Below are 20,255 nucleotides of genomic sequence, written 5' to 3' on the forward strand. Positions count from 1 at the left end.
ACCAATTTTTTTTCCAATGTGGAAATTCCTGTTTACAGAGAAATACATTTACTTCAAATGTACTATTTCAAACCTGAGAGAAAGTGTAAGAGACCTTACAGGTAGTTTCTACATAAAAAGCCAAGTGTGATGAGTGTTAAGTAGCTGATAAATTATTCAAAGGCATCGCTGTGGAATGAGCACAGAAGTAGATGTCTCTCCTGAGACTAAATAGAAGCCTTGTGTCCCCAGGGAATTAATATGAATGTAAACAAGGAGTACTCCAGGGACACGGCATTTGAAGACTTCTCTTGCTGCACACACCTGAGTCTACAGGAGAATATAAGTATTGAAGGTTTCTTTTCTAAGCACAGTCATATATTTCAGTCTAGAAACATATGCATGTTAATATCATTTAGAGTTATTTAAATAAATAAGTCAGGTCAGGCCACTAAGATAGCACAGATTTAAAACATCACTTTCCTCTGAGTATTGCACTCAAGGTGATAATTCTGTGGTCATAGATGTGACATGACTCATAGGGGAGATTCTTATGAAACTAAATCTTTTAGAAATAATGAAAAGTAGGACTATGGTCTGGGAAGAGTTCAGGGAAGATGATGGTTTCAATTTACTTATTATGTTGCTTGCCCCTGTGTGAGGGGCATTGGGTGGTACTAGGAGGACATGATCCAAGCCTTGAAGAGCTCACAGAACCTCTCTATTTTGTGACCTGAGTGTGAGGATTTGGGGAGAGGGTGCAGGGCTGAGGACCAATTCTATCTTGCTGGAGAAAACCCATAACATGAGCCAGGCATGTACTCTAGAAATGGCCTGTTGGTCTCCATGGCCCCAGATCCTGCATGGAAGTTAAGCACGTGCCTTATCACCATATTCCTCATGCAGGAAACTTCAGACTTCACATCTGGGGACAGGAGAAGGAGACTCTTCCTCCTGCTGTCTCTACACCAAACTGACCACTTACCTATTGGTATGTCTCAGTTCACAGTGGCAGAGACTATGGCTGTGATTTCCCTCCCCTCATTTCTACACAAGGAATCCCAGCCCCAACAAAGAGTCAGGGGAATTTATAATGTATCAAGGGGACATTTTTTTCACTAAATAAGGACAAGTAGAATCCCTATGACAGGTGGTTTCTATCAAAACAGAACTGCTACAGAGGACATATGAAAACTTGAATTAAAAAAAAAAAAAGAGTTCCACTACTGCTAAGTATAGAGAAAGACACAAAAGAATGTCACATCCATTCTAACAACAAAGAAGAGAACCTGTTAATCTACAAAATCATTCTTTGAAGAACACAGAAAATTGAAGTCACTGGTGACTAGGTCAACTCAACTCTTGCAAAGAGTTAAAAGCCCTGCAAGGAGATGTGGAGTACATAAAAAATTCCATCTTTGGCATAAAACAGACAAGAAGTGAAGAACTGGAAATAAACATAACCTGCCACAATCTCTACTTTTCTTTTATGCACCAGTGCCAGAATTCAATAAAATATTAAGAGACACACAAAAAGCAAGAAAGAAGAACCAGAGAAAAAAGTATCAACAGAACTTTGGCATGGAGCTCTCAGACAGGGACTTTATAATATAATAATTATGATTAACATCCATAAACAGGTGAGGGTTCAGAAAGAATCCTAAAACTATAAAAGAGGCAGAGTGATAAAAACAAAAAAAACCCCCACAATATTAGATGTGAAGAAATGCTTAAACAAGCTAATTGGGAAAAAATACTGAATTTGAAGCTAGGTGGATGGAAAACATCCAAAGTTCAAGAAAAAGTGCAAAAGGGTGAAAAATACAAAATGGATTGTCCTGCAGTTCTAAAAGTATATCAAATGCTCTAACATTGAGAATTATAGTTTCAAAAAGAGAAGAAAGGAGCAAAAGAAGAAAACTTGAAATACAGAGGACTTGAATACCACTATTTATCGATTTGACTTAACCGACATTTACAGAACTCTGCATCCCACAACAGCATAATACATACTGGGTTTTTTTTTTTTATAATTTAAAAAAAAATTTTATTTATTTATGATAGTCACACAGAGAGAGAGAGGCAGAGACACAGGCAGAGGGAGAAGCAGTCTCCATGCACCGGGAGCCCGACGTGGGACTCGATCCCAGGTCTCCAGGATCGCGCCCTGGGCCAAAGGCAGGCGCCAAACCGCTGCGCCACCCAGGGATCCTACATACTGGTTTTGAGGGGACATTTGACACTTATCAAAATAGATGATATTGTTAGTCATAATACAAATCTCAGTAGATGTTATGAGATAAAAATAAAACATGTTAGGTTCTACTTTCATAGCAAAACTAAAATTGAAACCAATAACAAATATATCTGGAAAAAACCCAAATATTTGAAAATCAAACAACACGTTTGTAAATAACTCATGAGTCAAAGAAGAAATTACCAAGTAATTAGAAAAATACATATATTTTGAGTTGAAAAATTATAAAAATACCATAACAAAATTTGCGGTATGTAGCTAAAAGCAATACTTAGATGGAAGATGGTAGTATTAAATTATTGTATTAGAAAAGGAAGGAGATCACAAATCAACTATCTAAGCATCCACCTTACGTTATTCCGAGAAGGACAAGGAAAACCCAAAGTGAGGAGGAGGAAGAAAATAATAAAGAGGAAAATTGAAATTGGCGAAATACAAAACAGAAAAACAATAGAGAAAAATCAATAAAACCAAAAGTCAGTTCTTTGAAAAAATAAAAACAATATAATTAGTGAGCTTCCAGCTGGACAACTGATGAAGAAAAGACACAAGTTACAAATAACCATAATGAAAGAGGCCATCACTACAGCACCTACTTGAATTAAAAGGATGATAGCAGCATATCAGAAATAACTTTGTGCCGGTGAATTTGATAAATTAAACAGATACATTTCTTGAAAGACACAAACTATCAAAGAGCACTCAATAAAAAGTGGGTAAAGTTAATAGTCCTATATCTACAAATAAATTTAACTTATAGTTAAGCCTTCCACAAATAACACCCAAAGCTCTGGCAGCTTTGCTAGTAAATATTACTTAACACTTAGAGAAGAAATACAACCAATTTTACACAAACTCTTACAGAAAATATAAAATCACTTTACAACTGACTTTATGAGGCAAGCATCCTCTTGGTACCAAAGTCAGACAAAAACCTTATGAGAAGAGAGAACTACAGACCAATATTCCTAATGAGCACAGACATAAATATCCTTAGCCAACCATTACCAAATCAGATATATCAACATACACACAATAATGTATCAACCAAATGAGATTTACTCCAAGAATGTAAGGTTGGTTTAAATTCAGAAATTAGTCAATGAAACTCACTATATCAACAGATCAAAAAGAAATACAACGTCACCAATTGAATACACACAAATTTTTTTTTACAGAATTCAACATCATAATAAAATCTCATAGCAAACTAGAAAGAAGATGAATTAGCCTGATAAAAGGTTTCTACAGAAAACTTGTAATGAAATCATCCATAATCTAAAAGAACCTACAAATAATTGCTAGAATCATAGTGAGCTTAGCAAAGTCATGGGATATATCAATATACACAATTCAGAATTAATTTTATTTATACATATATTAGTAACAAGCAGTTGGAAACTGAAATAAAAATAATACATTTGCATAAAAGATTAAGTGTTTAGAGATTCATTTGAAATGGTATGTACAAAACTGGCCCATAAGGATTACAAATGTTCTTGCCAACAATATATTTTTTTAAGGATTTTATTTATTCATTTATGAGAGACACACAGAGAGAGGCAGAGACACAGGCAAAGAGAGAAGCAGGCTCCATGCAAGGAGCCCGATGTGGGACTCAAATCCTGGGAATCCAGGATCATGCCCTGAGCCAAAGGCAGCTCAACAGCTGAGCCACCCAGGAATCCCATTGCCAACATTTTTAATTTAAATTCAAATAGACAACATATAGTACATCATTCATTTCAGATGTAGTGTTCAATAATTTCTCAGTTGCCTATAATACCCAGTGCTCATCCCATCACGTGCCCCCCTTCATGCCCATCACCCAGTTACCCCATCCCCCCACCCACCTCCCCTCCAGCAACCCTCAGTTTGTTTCCTAGGCTAAGAGTCTCTCATGGTTTTTCTCCCTCTCTGATGACTTCCCATTCAGTTTTCCCTCTCTCCCCCTATGATCCTCTGCACTGTTTCTTATATTCCACGTATGAGTGAAACCATTTGATAATTGTCTTTCTCTGATTGACTTATTTTGCTCAACATAATACCCTCCAGTTCCATCCACATTGTTGCAAAGGGCAAGATTTGATGCCATTTCAGCCATTTTTTTTAATGGCTGAGTAGCATTCCATTGTATAAATATAAATAAATAAATAAATAAATAAATAAATAAATAAATAAATATATATATATATATATATATATATATATATATATACCACATCTTCTTTATCCATTCTTCTATTGATGGACATCTGGGCTCTTTTCATACTTTGTCTTGTGGATATTGCTGTTATAAACATTGCGGTGCAGGTGACCCTTCAGATCAATACATTTGTATCTTTGTACATCTGTACAATTATCCAGCGGTGTAATTGCTGATCATTGGGTAGATCTATTTTTAACTTCTTTAGGAACCTCTCTACTGTTTTCGAGAACGGAAAGTAATGAAGACCCAATCAATGAAGCATGACACCATGCTCATGGATAAAAATTCTCAATATAAACAATAGGAGCAAATCTTTTTCCATAAAGGGCCAAATAGTAAATATTTTAGGCTTTATAGGCCACACTACTACAATTACATACTTCTGCCACTAGAATACAAGAGTAGCTGCAGAAAATATACAAACAAAATAGTGTAATTGGGCTCCAATAACATCTATTTAGAAAGACTGCTTGTGGGCAGGATTTGACTCATACCCTTTATCTAGCTGACATGTGGTTTCAAGGTGTGTAAGGAACACACAGCTGTAAGATAATTGTAAAGTTGGAAGTTGGAACATATAAAAATAATATATATATGGATTAGTTTTGTATCACATATCTTATGTATGAAATATCATAACAAACATAACTTAAGTGGAAAAAAATTTAAATTTATATTGCTCTTAAAGAATTCAAAATTAGGGATGAGAAGTTCTAAAGACATAATAGTATTTTTCTTTTATAATTCCAACATGTTGCTTTCTACAGTATCAGCTACTGAATATTTTCCGAAGTGAGACAAAATGAACAAAACCAATCTTAATCCATTCACCCTTTGGGAATGGAGAAGTTGTCAAAATGTAGAAAATGTAAACTTAGAAACATGTATAAGATGTATCCTTTAAAATTAATTCACATAAAATTCACAGAAGATTTTAACAAATATTTCATGAATTATGAACATGTCAGTAAACCAATGATTGCTTTTGGAAAAAAATAATTAATGAAAGCTACCTGCCAGCTTACCTAGTATGGTATAAAACACGAGAATCCCATATTAGGGATCTGAGAATTTTTGGTCAAATATTCAAACAGTAAAAAGTAAATGTCCTTTTTTACTCCTCATGTCCCCAATCTCATAATTTTTCTTTCCTAGCATTTAGTAAGCCCATATAAAAATATGCTATGTTTTTACATAAATAGGATTTATTGTTCAATTACTGAGCACCTTCTGTGGAGCAGGTACTGCGTGTAGCTATTCTCACAAAAGACTGTTTCCTCTATTTCAATCCTTCTCTCTCTCTGAGGCTAGTGGCCTCACTTTGAGGAATGTGAGCTACCCTATGGAGAGAATCCAATAAGGGTGTCCTCTAACCAACAGTCTTTGAGGACCTGAATCCTGCCACACAGCACAACAACCACATGAGTGGGCTTGGGGGGAGACTCTTCCCAGGTTGAACTTTGACATGACTGCCTCCCTGACCAACACTTTAATTGCAGTGGTGGGAGAGACCTTGAACCAGAGGACTCAGTTAAGTCATACACAGATTCCAGATCCACAGAACATACGGAGAGAATAAATGTGCTTTATTTCAAGCCACTAATTTTGGGGGTAATTTGTTATAGAGCAACAGATCATCAATACACTGAGAAACTAGATAATAAGGTAACCTTTTGGTTGCTCAGTGTTCTCACCCATAGAAGTGGAGATAATACAGAAACTCCTTCAAGGACCCTTTCTACTTATCAGTCAATCCACCAATAGAATGGTAGGTGATCTCTTGAGTTAAGGCCTGGAGTGGAAACTTGCTTGTTTATGGTTGAAATACATGGCTAAGGTACTTACTGAAAGATACATCAGTTTCATTTCCACCAGGGCTGGCTGAAGGTTCATTTTTTCCTCATGCATGTATATGATTGATCTTTTTGATCTTCATCAATAAAGTATATATCTCATTTTAATTTGCACATTTTGACTATTTTAATATTTTTCTTTGTTTTTGAACATCTTTTCATGAATGTATTGGCAATTTGTACTTTTTTTTTTTTTTTTTGTGAACAGTCCATCCACAGTCTTGGCCTAGGTATCTACTGGACTTTCTTTTTCTTCTTTATTTGCCAAAGCACTTTGGATCTTAAAAAGTGTTTCTATATTCCTATTTTACATAAATTTATTGTTATTCTTTTTAAAATCAGAATTAGATGTCAAATATTATCATCTATCTTTTATTATCTATTGAAATGATCATGTGCTTTTTCTCCAATAAAAGTTGATTGTATGTTTTAAAAATTTGGTTTTATAAATTGTAAAATTCCTTCTTATGGATAACATTTTCTTTAGGGTCAGTATAAAAGGATATATTAGAACTTAGAATCAAAGAAAAACCCCGTAATGTTTATTTAAGAGCTTAAATTTGGTCCACATTTTGAAAATCTGTAATGGCTATTGATGCCTTTCCCAAAGTTAACTGTAAGAAGAGAGCTAGATCTAGTTCAAAACATGCAGTCTAAAAATTCAGCCAAATGTAGGATTTAAAGAATATATCCATAAGACAGAAAACCAGGAAATCTGAAGATGAAATGGGATTTGTAAATTATGTAAAACTATGTACAAGACCCTAAAAAATCTAATGAAATGCTGATAGAGAGTATGAGCTGGTTATAGGATCATTCATGTAAAAAATGTTAGTTTTCCTTTCCTTGAAGAATTTTCAACAGAAAAATACTTGTTATATTTGACACATTTATACCAAAGAATTACAATATAGGATTTAACTATGTTGCTAAGATGTCTAAATTAAATAGCGGACAAGGATTATCTATTAATTCCTATCTAGACTGAAAGAAGCCTCTTCATTACTAAAAGGTCTTAACAAAGACAGAAATAAAATATAAATGCATTTGGAAAAACATTAAATGTTTTTTTCATGAGGAAATGAACCTCACTTGAAGGGTCACACAATTTATAAATCTGATCATACTTACTAAACAGAATAATAGTGAACCAATTCATCTACCATAAGTACAGCAGTCCAAGGGTTAGTATTTGTTTAATTTGAGGGAAGTAGACTTTGTCACAGTTTGATACAATTATTGGTCATCCACTTTAGGTTTATCATTATTTTATAAAGAGCAAAATTTTACACGGTGCATACAATTTTCAAAATTCTGTAATCTTGTTGGCATGAGGCAAGCACTCTGGATAATTAGCTAGAAGATACACTATAGCAGCCAGAAGTCATTAATTAAAAAGCTGTCAATTTTCTGTGGATAGCTGGGGTCAAGTGGGGACAATTTTAATGCTCTATTACACAAAAGGAAAATGTTAAAGCATTATGTAAGGCACATACTGAATTACTGGGGGTGTTAATGCTGTGTGACCTTACTTATTTATGGAAAGATATGCTTAGCAGTGTTTCCAAGGACTGAGGGAGTGGGCACAGGGTGAAGAGAACCCACTTTGTCACCAAGGGAACCCACTTTGAAGACAACAGTGAAGATGGTGATTGAGTCACCTTTTCTTCCACTCTTGAGTTGTTGCTGGTCTGTAACAAGAGCACTTGACTAAGAGTCAAAAGAACTGGAAATTTACAAACAGTGCCCCTGAGAAAGTAGCTTACTCTTTCTGCACCCTTAATTTCATCTCATATGAAACGAAGAACAATGCATTTCCATGCTCTATAGATTGTTGTTCACCAAAGAAGGCAAGGGTCTATGAATGTGAATATAAATACCCACACAAGAACCAAAGAAGTTCGTCAAAGACCACATGCAGAGAGTCTCTCCAGAAGGGCCGAATAACATTGATTTGAAGTCAAACTGAACCATGGATGGAAGGAGATCTCTCTACATTCCCTGGTCTGTAAGGCTAGGAGCACAGCCCTCTCTACACCAGGGAATCAAAAACATAATCTCTTTTATCCTTATGGAGAGGATGGTGTTTCCCGGAGGAATGAGTTTGCTTTGCTTGCACAAGGAGGTTTTCCTTGTCTGGGAAGAGTTGGTGGGTTGCAGGAATGAGTAGCTATGAAGACAGATGTGGTGATGGGAGGGGGAAGGGGAAGTAGCAACAGCAGCAGCATCATACCTGCTCCAGGGTGAGCAGCTGCAAAAGGAACCACTGCTCAGTGACTGGGTGCTGAGTTCTGGTGTCTTGTTCTGGAGAAGCCCCCAGAAGTGGGCAGAGGCAAACTCCAGAGGCACTGCTCCAAGGTTCTGGCTGGAGAGCTATTTCCAAGCCCAGAGAAAGAAGCTTTTGGGCTGTACAGTGTAGGCATGTGACATTTTGCCCACATGCTTGTCTCTATGTCCATATCAGATACTGTCTTTCTACCCTCAGCCTCCTGGTTCCCTTCTCATCACTTCCCTAAATTACAGGGACTGGAAGCCAGAAAAAAACCATTTCCTGCTGAATTGTCACCAGGCTCTGGTTTCTGTTTCACCAGTGAGAGACACTGGAATACAGTTTGGAAGGTGCAGGGAAGGAAAAAAAACCCACCATCCTCCTTCAGAAGCAATAAGCTGGGGAACAGGTGGATACCGAACGTTACTTCCGGGAGAACCTATCACTGCTCACCTGCCAGATGCAGCTCTAGCCACAGATGGGAGCAGCTTCTCACAATCCCCATATTTCTCGAGTTCCTTAAAGGTAGCTGGGTTTATCCCACACTTCCCAAAATTTTGGATGAATCTAATTCCCGGTATTAAATCATTTCTTGATAAAGCATCTGAAGTGGGACAGCATTAAGGTTACCTGTTTTGTAGATCTGCATATAATTGTGCTCACTGTGCAGCAGTCCCGTTCCCTTCATCGCTTTATGTCTCTACTGAAGGCGGCTCTCTAGGAGAAACCACCTCACTTAGGTGGACTAGCTTCGTACCTGCCCAGGTCTTAACGAGACCCACTAGCTTGGCATGCCAACTGCACGACTTTAACTCTATACCTAACTGGCAAGGATTCCATCAGTAAGATGGAACACCTGGCCCCTCATGTGCATATTAAAAAAATAGAACCATGAACTGACAAGAGTTAGCACTTGCTGACAGGATGTGTGACCCTGCCTGGAGTTTAAGTGGCTGCATGATGCTGATGCCACCATGGCTTTGCATTGGAATTGTGGGCTGGCAGGAGCCTCTGCAGCTGCATCGAGCACACAAGGCCTTCAGCTACCTCTTCCCTGGAGCAAGAGCTCCCCCGACACTTGCTCCTGGTGTGGCTGCCTCCATCGATAGGAGCAACAAGGAAGAGGGCAGAGGAAGGAACAGAGAGAAAGAAGGGAAGGGAAGGCAAGATGGGCCTGGGGCCTGTTGTCCTGGTGACGCTACTACGTCTCAGGGAAACTGCAGCTTCTGTGGGTTGGGGTGGGGAGCAATACATATCTTAGAGCACCTCTCAGGGCCCTGAGGCTCTACTCATTTTTGCACAGACGAAGGCAGAAGATTTTCATCCCTGGTGAGTTTTACTCTACCATCAAAGGAAGAAAACAAAACAGTATGTTGAGTACTGAACCCCTCTCTTCTACACACAATTCTTTTCCAAGAACTCACTATGCTCAGCGAGACTCATTGTCCCCATGTGGGGACCATATAAGTGGGGCTGCTTTTTCCTCATACAGGGAGCCCTACATTAGGCCTTGAAGCTGTGGGTTTATTTTCACCACTATGTCCTGGGGAGAGGCTGTCTTCTTCTTAGATGCTTTGAGCTCTTTCCCTGTATTAATTTCAGATTCTTGTCACATATTTATGGGCTAGTAGGAACAGGAACTCTGGCTAGCAGTTGGGCCTGGCTGTGCCTAGTCCACAAGCTTGAAGTAGATATTACTGGAAAGACATAGGAAGTTTGCTGTTGGTCCAGCAAACCAAAGGCAGAGGAGAGGTTGAACCCATGGGGTTAGAGACTCTGGGCACTCTGCCCACACAAAGAGCAGGGTAAGTGGTGAGCCCAGGAGCACCTGAGGGACTTGTCCCATGCTGCATGTTCTTCATGTCACCCTGAGACATAGGCCTTGGGGGGCTCTGAATGGCCCTGGGATGTCACCTTGACCTTGGGAGGGAAGGGGTGAGCAGAACCAAGGGGAGGCGTCCAGGGACAAGCCCCTGAAGTAGGAGGGGGCTCCAGAGAGGTCACTTGAGCAGTTTGACCAAATACTAAGCATAGCATTTGTTTCTCAGTCCGGAATTGAGCAGAGTGAATGGCAACACCCAGAGAACTGTTCCAAGTGTCAGCTTTTATTTCTATGGATTTAAAAAATTAACTTATTTTATTTAAATTTAGTTATCATATAGTATATTATTAGTTTAAGAGGTGATTTATCAGTCTCATATAACACCTAGTCAAGTGCCTTCCTTAATGCCCATCCTCCAGTTACCCAATCCCCCACCCACCCCTCCCCTCCAGCAACCCTCAGTTTGTTTCCTAGAGTTAAAAGTATCTTGTGGTTTCCCCCCCTCTCTGATTTCATCTTATTTTATTTTTCCTCCCTTCCCTTATGATCGTCTCTTTTGTTTCTTGAAATTCCACAGATGAGTGAGATTGTGTGATGATTGTCTTTTTCCGATTGACTTATTTTGCTCAGCATTTCTGTGGATTTCTAACCATAGAGTCAAGTCCCTGTTGGCCTCTATAAAGAGTCTACAACAAGAGAGGAGGGTTAGGGCAAGGGGTTTGACATCAAGCAGAAGAGGACACTCCTGGGACCTTGGTGGTGAGGGACAGCCAGGCCCTCTGACAGATGGCACCTGTGAATGGCTCTCTGGGTACAGTGGCGATGACTGAACACAAGCAAAACTGCCTTGCACCAAGCAGCGGTGGATGCTCTGAAGTCTCCAGGGAAAACTGCTGCTGGGGAAGCTTCGCTCCCATGTGAATGTGCCTTTGCTGAGGGAGAAAAGGACACAGGTAGAGGCGGGGAGAGAAGCAATCTGAGAGTGACGGGCAAGTAAAGCAGGGCCCCACCCCAACTGCAGGCTTCCGTGTGCCCTAGAGAGTGGAAGAAAATAGGAAATCTTCCAAATTAGGGGCAACCTTTCCTTCCCTGGGAGAAGAGACACGGGTGGCCCAGATGCCACCCAGAAAACTGAAAAGGACCAAAGACACTTTTTGACAGAAGCTTACAAAGACTCACTGCCAGAGGCACACGGAGAGAAAGCAATTACATTATAATGGACATTTTAAAAAAGATTTAAATAACTAGTTTCCATGATATTGGCTGGGAAGGCTAGATATTTCAATGAGGCCCTTCTTCTCCACATAAACCTTTAAATTTACTACAATCTCCCAAAGTTTTCAGAATAACTTTTCCTGGAACTTGATAAGATTATCCTAACATTCATCTAGAAAAAAAAAAAAAAAACTTCATGTGAGAAACACAGAACATTTTTAGAAAGCAAATGAGGAGAGTATCATTGTACTGGATGACAAAACGTATTTGGAAGAGATAACCCTCTAAGACACATGGTCCTGATGCCAGAATGGACAGTGTAAAAGAGAGGATCAAAAACAGATGTCAGTGGAGACATTTTTTCCCCCCATAGGCTACAAAGCAGTTCATGTTAGTGGGGGAAAGGTTGGGCTATTCAATATATGGTTTTAGGACAACTGGCTACCCATGTGAGCTAAGGATGATGACAGATGATGTTATTGACTAATTGCTATGTGCCAGGCAGCAGCATAAATGCTTTCTATGAATCATCTTACTAAATCATTGCATTAATCCCCTTATTTCATCTGCCAGACACAACGAGGAAGCTGTGGTTCACACAGGTTAAGTAATTTTCTTGCAGTGACACAGCCAGACTGCGTGGTGTCTGGAAGGGTCTGAACTCAGGTGAGTCTCTTAACTGATGAGTTCTTAACCGCTTCTCCTAGATTCCCGCTTCACTGATTTTTCTAAAAGAAAGCCTAAATTTAATACAGCTTAGAATATAAACAATAGGGTTTAGGGTTTACAGAAGGCAGCATAAAACAAGCATTTCCTCTCTTCCTGGAAATCATACAAGCACAAGTAGGAGAAAGAGGGATGGAATATCTCAACCACAAAGTAGGTAAATGGTCAACCAAAAGTGTACCTCGGAAAAAAAACCAAAAAAAAACAAAAAACAAACAAAAAAAACCCACAAAAAAACAAAAAAGTGTACCTCGAGCAGAGCTGTGTGCAGAAAGGCAAGGACAGGGGCACCCGGGTGTATTCAGGGGTTGAAGGTCTGCCTTTGGCCCAGGTCGTGATTCTGGGGTCCCGGGATCAAGTTCTACATTGGGCTCCCTGCAGGGAGCCTGTTTCTCCCGCTGCCTATGTCTCTGCCTCCCTCCCTGTTTCTCGTGAATAAATAAATAAAATCTTAAAAAAAAAAAAAAAAAAAGGACAGGGACAGAGAGCCATGGCTGTGAATCTGAGCAAGCATCAGCAAAGGATGCGTTGTCAGAGTTGGGGGCATCTCTAGGGGGCACTCCGGGCACCAGGGACCACAGTGTGCCCAGTCTGGGTGGGGCAGGAGCTTCCCTGCACCTGCTGTGGCTCTTAGAATCAGAGAGGCAGAATTAAACGAGCAACCAGATATTTGCACAAAGCAATCTCTTTCTGGGGGATATGAGTATTTCTCAAATGGGAGTTCTCAAAAGGAAGTCAGGATCTAGCAAAGATACTATGATAGAGAAAGGTGGGGGTAGTGGGGGGAAAGTCAGGTAATGAGATCGCACCAGAAAAATGTTGCCAGGAGTTAGATGAAAGCTGTGAACAAAACAGCCGTTTGTTTTGTTCAGAAGCAAGAGCTCAAGCAAGAGTGAAGTATGAACCAGCAGGAGTGCAGGAAGGAGGAGGGAACATCAAATCACAAACGTGAAGGAAAAATTGGAGAGAGTGCAAAGAAGAACAGACTTGGCTGGGGTAAGAGGCGTGGAGAATAAACATTAAAATATCAAATTCGAGTCAATGGCTAAAAAAAAAATCAGAGAAAATGGCCCCTCTAGCAGATAGATGAAGGGAGCCGTATGATGCCACAGTGGGGACCCTGCAGAAGAAAATGAAAGGCAGGGGAGAGAACAAATATTTACAGATGTAATTTAAGAATTGTTTTCTTAAACAAAGATGCTTAGCATCTACGTATTGAATAGCACACCACAGCTGTGGGAAAACTGACCCCAAATGAGCAACATCAAGGCACCAACTTCTACATTGGCCAGACTCCGAAGTCAGCTCTTTGGTACATGCAGTAAAGTGATTCAGTCCCCTCCACCAGGAAGTCGGGCAGCCTCTGTTCCCTCCCGGAAAATAATGTGAGCCACCAGTCTCCTACCGGCCAAACTGGCTTTATGTGTGAGAAAGGAGCAGACACGCCATTGTGAACAAAGCGGAGCGTGGAATAGTGCTCACTGGAAAAAATAGTCCTCACTGGTGGCTGAGGACTAGTGATGGCACAGGGTCAATGTCACAGAACGGAAGCAAATCTAAAGTTGGGCCAATGGCGGTAGACCAGAAGGTGGAAGGTACGAGCTCCGACAGTGGAGAAAGCATTAATAAAAAAATGTTTTTTGAGTCTTCTTGTAAGATTCCTCATTGCTTATTCTGGGACTTGAGGGCTATGTCTACAGAAAGAGGGGCACACACTGACCACAGCCCACTGGGAGTGCTCCAGCTCTTCTCAAAGATGCCTCCCCTTTGCTCATTCCCACGGCCAGCCCATCAGCCTAGCGGGTTCTGAACTGCTGCCCCTCCTGCACTGCTGTCACCCCAATCCAATCCATGTCACCGCTCGGGCCTCCTCACAGGCTCCAGCTGCAAGTCCTGCCTCCATATAGTCTGTGTTCAACACACAGAGCCAATGCACGGACCCCACCACCCCTCCTGGATTGTTCCAACAGCCTCCTAGCTCTGGGGTCAGCATGGCAGTGGAAGAAAGGGGAGAGCGTCATCACCACTATACTGACCCCCACTCACCCCCACCTCGATAGATGGGAAATCTGACCTCCTGGAACCTCTCTAGGATCTTCTTTCATTCTGCCTAAGATTTAGAGGCTTGCTCAGTGTTTCCAGAACATTCCAGGCATAAACACTTCTGCCCCTGGCTTTGGTACCAGTTGCCCCCTTGACCTTTGGTGATTTCCTTGTTGATGTGCACAAAGCTCATCTCCTGCTTCTTTCAGGCTTTGCTAATATTACCTTTTCCTGGGCCTTCCCAGGAAATGCAAACTTCTCCCCATTTCTCTCTGCCCCTGACACACCTAGGCGTGTGTCTCTGACACTTGCCCTCGAACGTTTCCATGACGAAGCTTCCCTGGAGGTCAGAAGTAGCCTTGTCCATGGGCAGCCATGGAGCAAAGGTCGCCACAGGAGGCCATGGGCCAGAGCACTGGCCGTTTCTTACTATGGCAGGCCCTCCTTGGGGATGGTCCCCAGGACAGCAACTGAAACCCGTTCCTGCCTCTATACATCTCTGGGAGCACAGATGAGGCCCACTATGATATTCAGCCCTGATTTAAAAAATTCTCTTTAGACGAGAGGCCTTGTTTGTGCATATCAAAGGACAAAAACAAAAAAATCAGGAGATAGAATTGGATGTTTCAGACTTGGCGCAAGACTCAAGGTCAAAGATGTAAGGATGTTATTGTCCCACAAAGATTGTTTCCTTCCGACACCAGCTACCTTTAAGCCACTGCATTTACTCTGGAATTCTTCAGCCTCAGGATTAAACCAAACAACCCAAGTCTATTTTGTTTATATCTTTTTTTGTCACATGTAAGGAAGGTGCCCTTATGCCCCTAGTGAATATTTGATTACTGGAAGCATGCTCCATAAACAAGCTTAAATTTTTCTTAAGAAATGTCTTTATTAGTTGTATAATTAAAATAATACTCTACAATCTCCCCATTTTCTCTTGGAAGATATTTAAAAATAAGCATTGGGGCACCTGAGTGGCTCAGTTGGTTACATGCCCAACTCTTGATTTCAACTCAGGTCATGATCTCCAGGTCGTGGGTTTGAACCCCACATTGGGCTTCGTGTTCAGCATAGATTTGATTTGAGAATTCTCTCTCTCTTCCCCTATCCATCCCCCAACTTATGTGCTGTCCCTTCCCTCACCTCTCAAATCTTTAAAAATAAAGTAGTAGACCACTTATTTAAAAAAAATAATAAAAATAAGCATAACACCTGGTATTATTTTCATTGTAAGAAACAGACAAGACTGTAAACTCTGGAAGGTTGTAAACAGGAATACAATTCTGGCTGGTGGCCAAGGCGTATTGAAAGCTATAGAAATTGCTTACTCTGAGCCAGCAATTCTACTCATAGAAATTTATCCCTGGAAAAAATGGACACGCACAAGGATCGATGAGATAGAATCACTGGGACCTTTTTATGATAGTGAGAACTCAGAAAAAAGCTAACATACACCATCTAACAATAGTGTTGGACACACCTAAGTGCCAAGTGTCCCTTCTTTGTGAAATAGCCCAAATTGTAGGATGGTGGCTGTGCGAGTAGCTACAAAGCATCTAGCAGACCCCTATGGGGTTTCTGTTTGCTTGTTTGTTTTGATGCTTATTACTCAATTTATTAGAGGGATCTCTCTTCAGAGTAAAAAGAAGGAAGTGCAGTGGGGATGGGGAGCAGGGGTGGGGCTGCATATGTTATTTGGGACCAGTGGTGGCCACACAGTTAAACAGGTGCCCAGGCTCTGGGTTTGACCAAGACAGAGTTCTGTGCCAGGTGAAGCTGTTCTTGGCATTATCACAAGCCAGACAAAGGGGGCTGAGCGCAGAGAACCTCTGGAGAGAATTAAGACACATATGGTTTACAGTTTCATTGTTTTGCAATCAGTTTGACCATAAAAATGGGATTGGAGTGGGGGAACTAGGGATGCAACAGAGCCAGCAGAGAAGGCCAGGTGCTGGTAGGGGTGGGAGGTGGGGTGACCCAGGGTACAGACCAGCAGAACTGATTTATGCATATTCTAGAGAGGTCCTTGTGGGCAGATGACTCAGGTCCAGTAGAACTCTCTCCCTTTGCTCTTCCTCTTCCATGGAAAAGTAGAAGTGGCCATGGAGCTCAGTGGTGGGAGCTGTTTGCCAACAGGGGCAGAACAAAGGTATGAGCAGTTTGGGTTCCTGATATCCTAGAGGAAAAAACAAACTGGTCCTGAACTATCTGCCCAGACTCCTCACAGGAGAAAGAGTAAACCCTGTAGCTTTAAGGCACTGAGCCCAATCCTAACAAAGGCAAAGAGATAGTTAGATGGACGTAAGGAAGTATTAATGTGAACTCTAGACAGGTATTCAAAAGTCATAGTGAACACCCATGTTTATTGACATGGAGAGACATTCCCAACATATTGGTAACTAAAGAAAGGAGATTATAAGTCAGAAAGAATCATATGATCAATTTACAAAGCTCACAAAATTACACACATAGCTGCGGATATATATATTTTCTGGGGGACAGGCCTGAAAGGCTAGCCAAACACACTGAGAATAGTTATCTTTGTTTATCTCTGAATGATGCTATCTGGGGGGAATGTAACTTTATAAAAACTTGTTGCAATTTCTATTTGTTTCTTTGATGATTTCATATCGCACATAAAACTTAAAAATAAAAAAAGGCTACTGTGACTTAATTCACACGTCAGTGATGGGAAGGAATAAAATGTCTATCAGATCCATGACAGATGAAACACAATTTCATTTATGAAAAACACTCTTACAAATAAATAAGACATGGAGAGAAGCATGTAAAATAACATGAATAAGAAATTCCCCTTGGGGGCAGCTCAGCAGTTTAGCGCCTGGCTTCAGCACAGGGCGTGATCCTGGAGACCCGGGATCGAGTCCCATGTCGGGCTCCCTGCACGGAGCCTGCTTCTCCCTCTGCCTGTGTCTCTGCCTCTCTCTCTCTGTATCTCTCATGAATAAATAAATAAAAATCTTAAAAAAAAAAAAAAAGAAATTTTCCCAAAAGGGAAGAAGTGGTCAGTAACCATAGGACAATTGAATTTAAATTAAAAAAAAATGTTTAACATTGTTAGTAATCCAAGTATACAAATTAAAACAGAAAGCCATTTCTTCAACCATCACATTTTAAAGATTAAGAATAAAAAGATCCTTTTGAATTGGTGACGATGCAGGGACCCACACAACCTCAAACTGCTCATAGGCATGCAAATTGCTGCAATATTTTCCAAAGGACCCTGGGCTAGTACAGACCAAAAGCCTTAAATGTGATCATGCTACTAAGCCTGGGTGGCTCAGTTGGTTAAGTGCCTGCATTTGGCTCAGGTCATGATCTCAGGGTCCTGGGATAGAGCCCAAGTCAGGCTCTCTGTTCAGCAGGGAGGCCGCAGGCCGCTTCTCCTTCGCCCTCTGTGCCTCCCCACCGTTCACACTCTCTCTCGCTCTCTCTCTAAATAAATAAAATCTCTCTTTTTTTTTTTTTTTTTTTTTTAAGAATTGACCTGAAGAAAACAATCACACATATGCACATCACATCCAAGGATGTTCACCCTGTGGAGTTTATATTAGTGAGAAACTGAAAACAATCTCAAGGAGAAAGAGGGAGCCTAGCACAATGCCAAATACAAGAAATAATTCTGAAGAAGGCAAGTGTTGTGGAAAATGTTCATAATATCATATATGAACATGTATATAAACTAAGTTAAATGCATGCTATTTGTTTTCATGTAATACAACACAAGAGGCTTCAAATACAGCCTAAAGTAAAAAGTAAAAAAATAAAGTAAAAAGGCATGTGGGCAGATACTCTGAATAACAGGCTTTAGCTTTCTGAATAAAGTGCTTTCACATGGACAATGTTTGCGGCAGGCTACAGGGGAGTAGCCTCAGGGAATTCTTAAAAATTTAATTGAGTCCCTCCTGCAATGAAGTGGTTTCTCACACCCTCTTCCCTCCCTCTTCTCTTCCCCCCTACCCAAGGAAATATAGCAGGAAAGAGGAGGAAGTGACCCATTTGTTTTTGCTCTTGTTTCACTGTTATTTTCACAATAAGAAAATGCAACATGTTACTTTAAAAAGCAACATCTGGAATACAAATCGTAATAAAGCAAACAAATAATACACTCAGAACAATTAAGCACACGTAGTAGGCCTTAGATTGTTAGGAAAAGAGACAATGATTTATTTGTTTGTTTATCCCACCCACATGCTTTTGACCTTCAACCATTTGATAAATAAATTACTGAGTGAAAATGAGGCAATGAGAAAAGAGAAAGAACTCCAATATGTTGATAAGCACAGTTAAGAATCCTTCCCTAGAGAAGATGATAAGATGGACAAAATGATCTTTATGGTGTCTAGAATATTCCCAAAGACATGTTTCTATTCCTGCAAGGTTTACAGCATTACTTTAAAACTGAGGAAGCTGCTTCACCTTTGCAGAGAAAGCGTGATTAGGAGTGAAGACAAAGAACACTGGATGCTCAAAATAAGGCATGGATGTATGTGCTTTTAAAAGAATATACCAGGTGGATGATATGGAATTTGTGTATTCTAAGATAACCAGGTATATAAATCCATCAAAAAATTTATTTTTTTAACCTTCTAAACCCACTTAATGTCATATGTACAAATCCTGGGGAAATGCTTTTCAAACAATTAGTAATTCTGACAATTAGTTCTTGTTCCTGCACATGTAGGGATGTGCCATGTAGGGATCACGATTATGCCTACACAGGTAGGAGATGCAGAGCTTTCCCGGTACTGAAATAAATTCCATCGAATCACCTGCCTCATCCATGATCTTTCCCAGAGCATGCTCTACAGGACCAGTTTCCTGGTCCAAATAAAAACACTTAGGTTGGGCCAGAAGGTGAGAGGACAGACTTGGTATAGGTGGGAACATATCTACTTGCCAGAAACATGTCTGGACAGACTCAAAATGCTCATCTAATTCTTTCGATTACATGTTTGGCAGACAACAAGCAAACCAAGTAACTTCATACCTTTAGAGAATTTCCACACTATGGTGGGTACAGGATAGCCCTCAGCTGAGCAATTGAGGATGACAGCCTTGCCATAAATCCCATCCTGGTCCCGTGGCTGAACCACAAACTTGGGAGGAACTGAAAAGAGAGAAATATCACCCTTAATTAACACAAGAACACAACTTATTTTAATACCTTTAGGTATGATTTTAAGGATTCCAAGAATTTTAATGAACATGGAAATATATTAAAAAAACATGTGACATATATGGAAAATTGAAACACAGTATTTGTGTGAGCTGGAACACATTAGGAAAGCAACCTCAGTGTAAGAAATTTTTCTTATTTAGACCAATGAGATTCTGCACACTGAAGTTTACTCTGCCCTGGGGAAAAACTGAGCTCATGTGTGGGAGTTTGAATTAACCAAACGAATATGACATTCTGTTTTTTATTTGGTTATGGAAGATCTTCAGCAATCCACTCCATGGAAAACAGAATCAGGACCACAACTTAACAAAGAGTAATTATTAAGAGTAACTATTCCCCTTGGGTGTGCACTGCCCAAAGCAGTTGGTATCTATTCTTCTTCTTCTAACAGGAGATGAAGGGAAAATTAATAGGCAACCCCTAAAGGCAATAAAGAACACAGCATGATATTGAACTTTTCCCAAAAATCTGATGAAGACACATAGACCATTATTCCTGATGTTAGCACTCTTCTGAGCCAATGGGACACAATGGAGGCTAACTGAAGTCAGGTACCATGATGGCTTTAAAGTGCGCCTATTAAAAAACAGATTAACTGAGTTTTTGGTGAGTTTTGTGAAATGCTGAAAAAAATGCTTCTTAACTTGAAACATATACATGCATTTTGTTTAGAACA

General features: G+C 40.2%; 1 protein-coding gene across 3 annotated transcripts in view; it reads right to left on the reverse strand.

Annotated features, from left to right (window-relative positions):
• Positions 1 to 20,255, reverse strand: part of DSCAM (DS cell adhesion molecule) — a 732,790-nt gene that overhangs the window by 220,202 nt on the left and 492,333 nt on the right. For all 3 annotated transcript variants that reach the window (XM_077879265.1, XM_077879266.1, XM_077879267.1), the window contains exon 10: positions 19,388 to 19,507. In XM_077879265.1, the coding sequence (XP_077735391.1) occupies positions 19,388 to 19,507 (120 nt within the window). The remainder of the gene's footprint in view (positions 1 to 19,387; positions 19,508 to 20,255) is intronic.

Source organism: Canis aureus, chromosome 30 (genome assembly GCF_053574225.1).
Source record: "Canis aureus isolate CA01 chromosome 30, VMU_Caureus_v.1.0, whole genome shotgun sequence".
Lineage (NCBI taxonomy): Eukaryota > Metazoa > Chordata > Mammalia > Carnivora > Canidae > Canis > Canis aureus.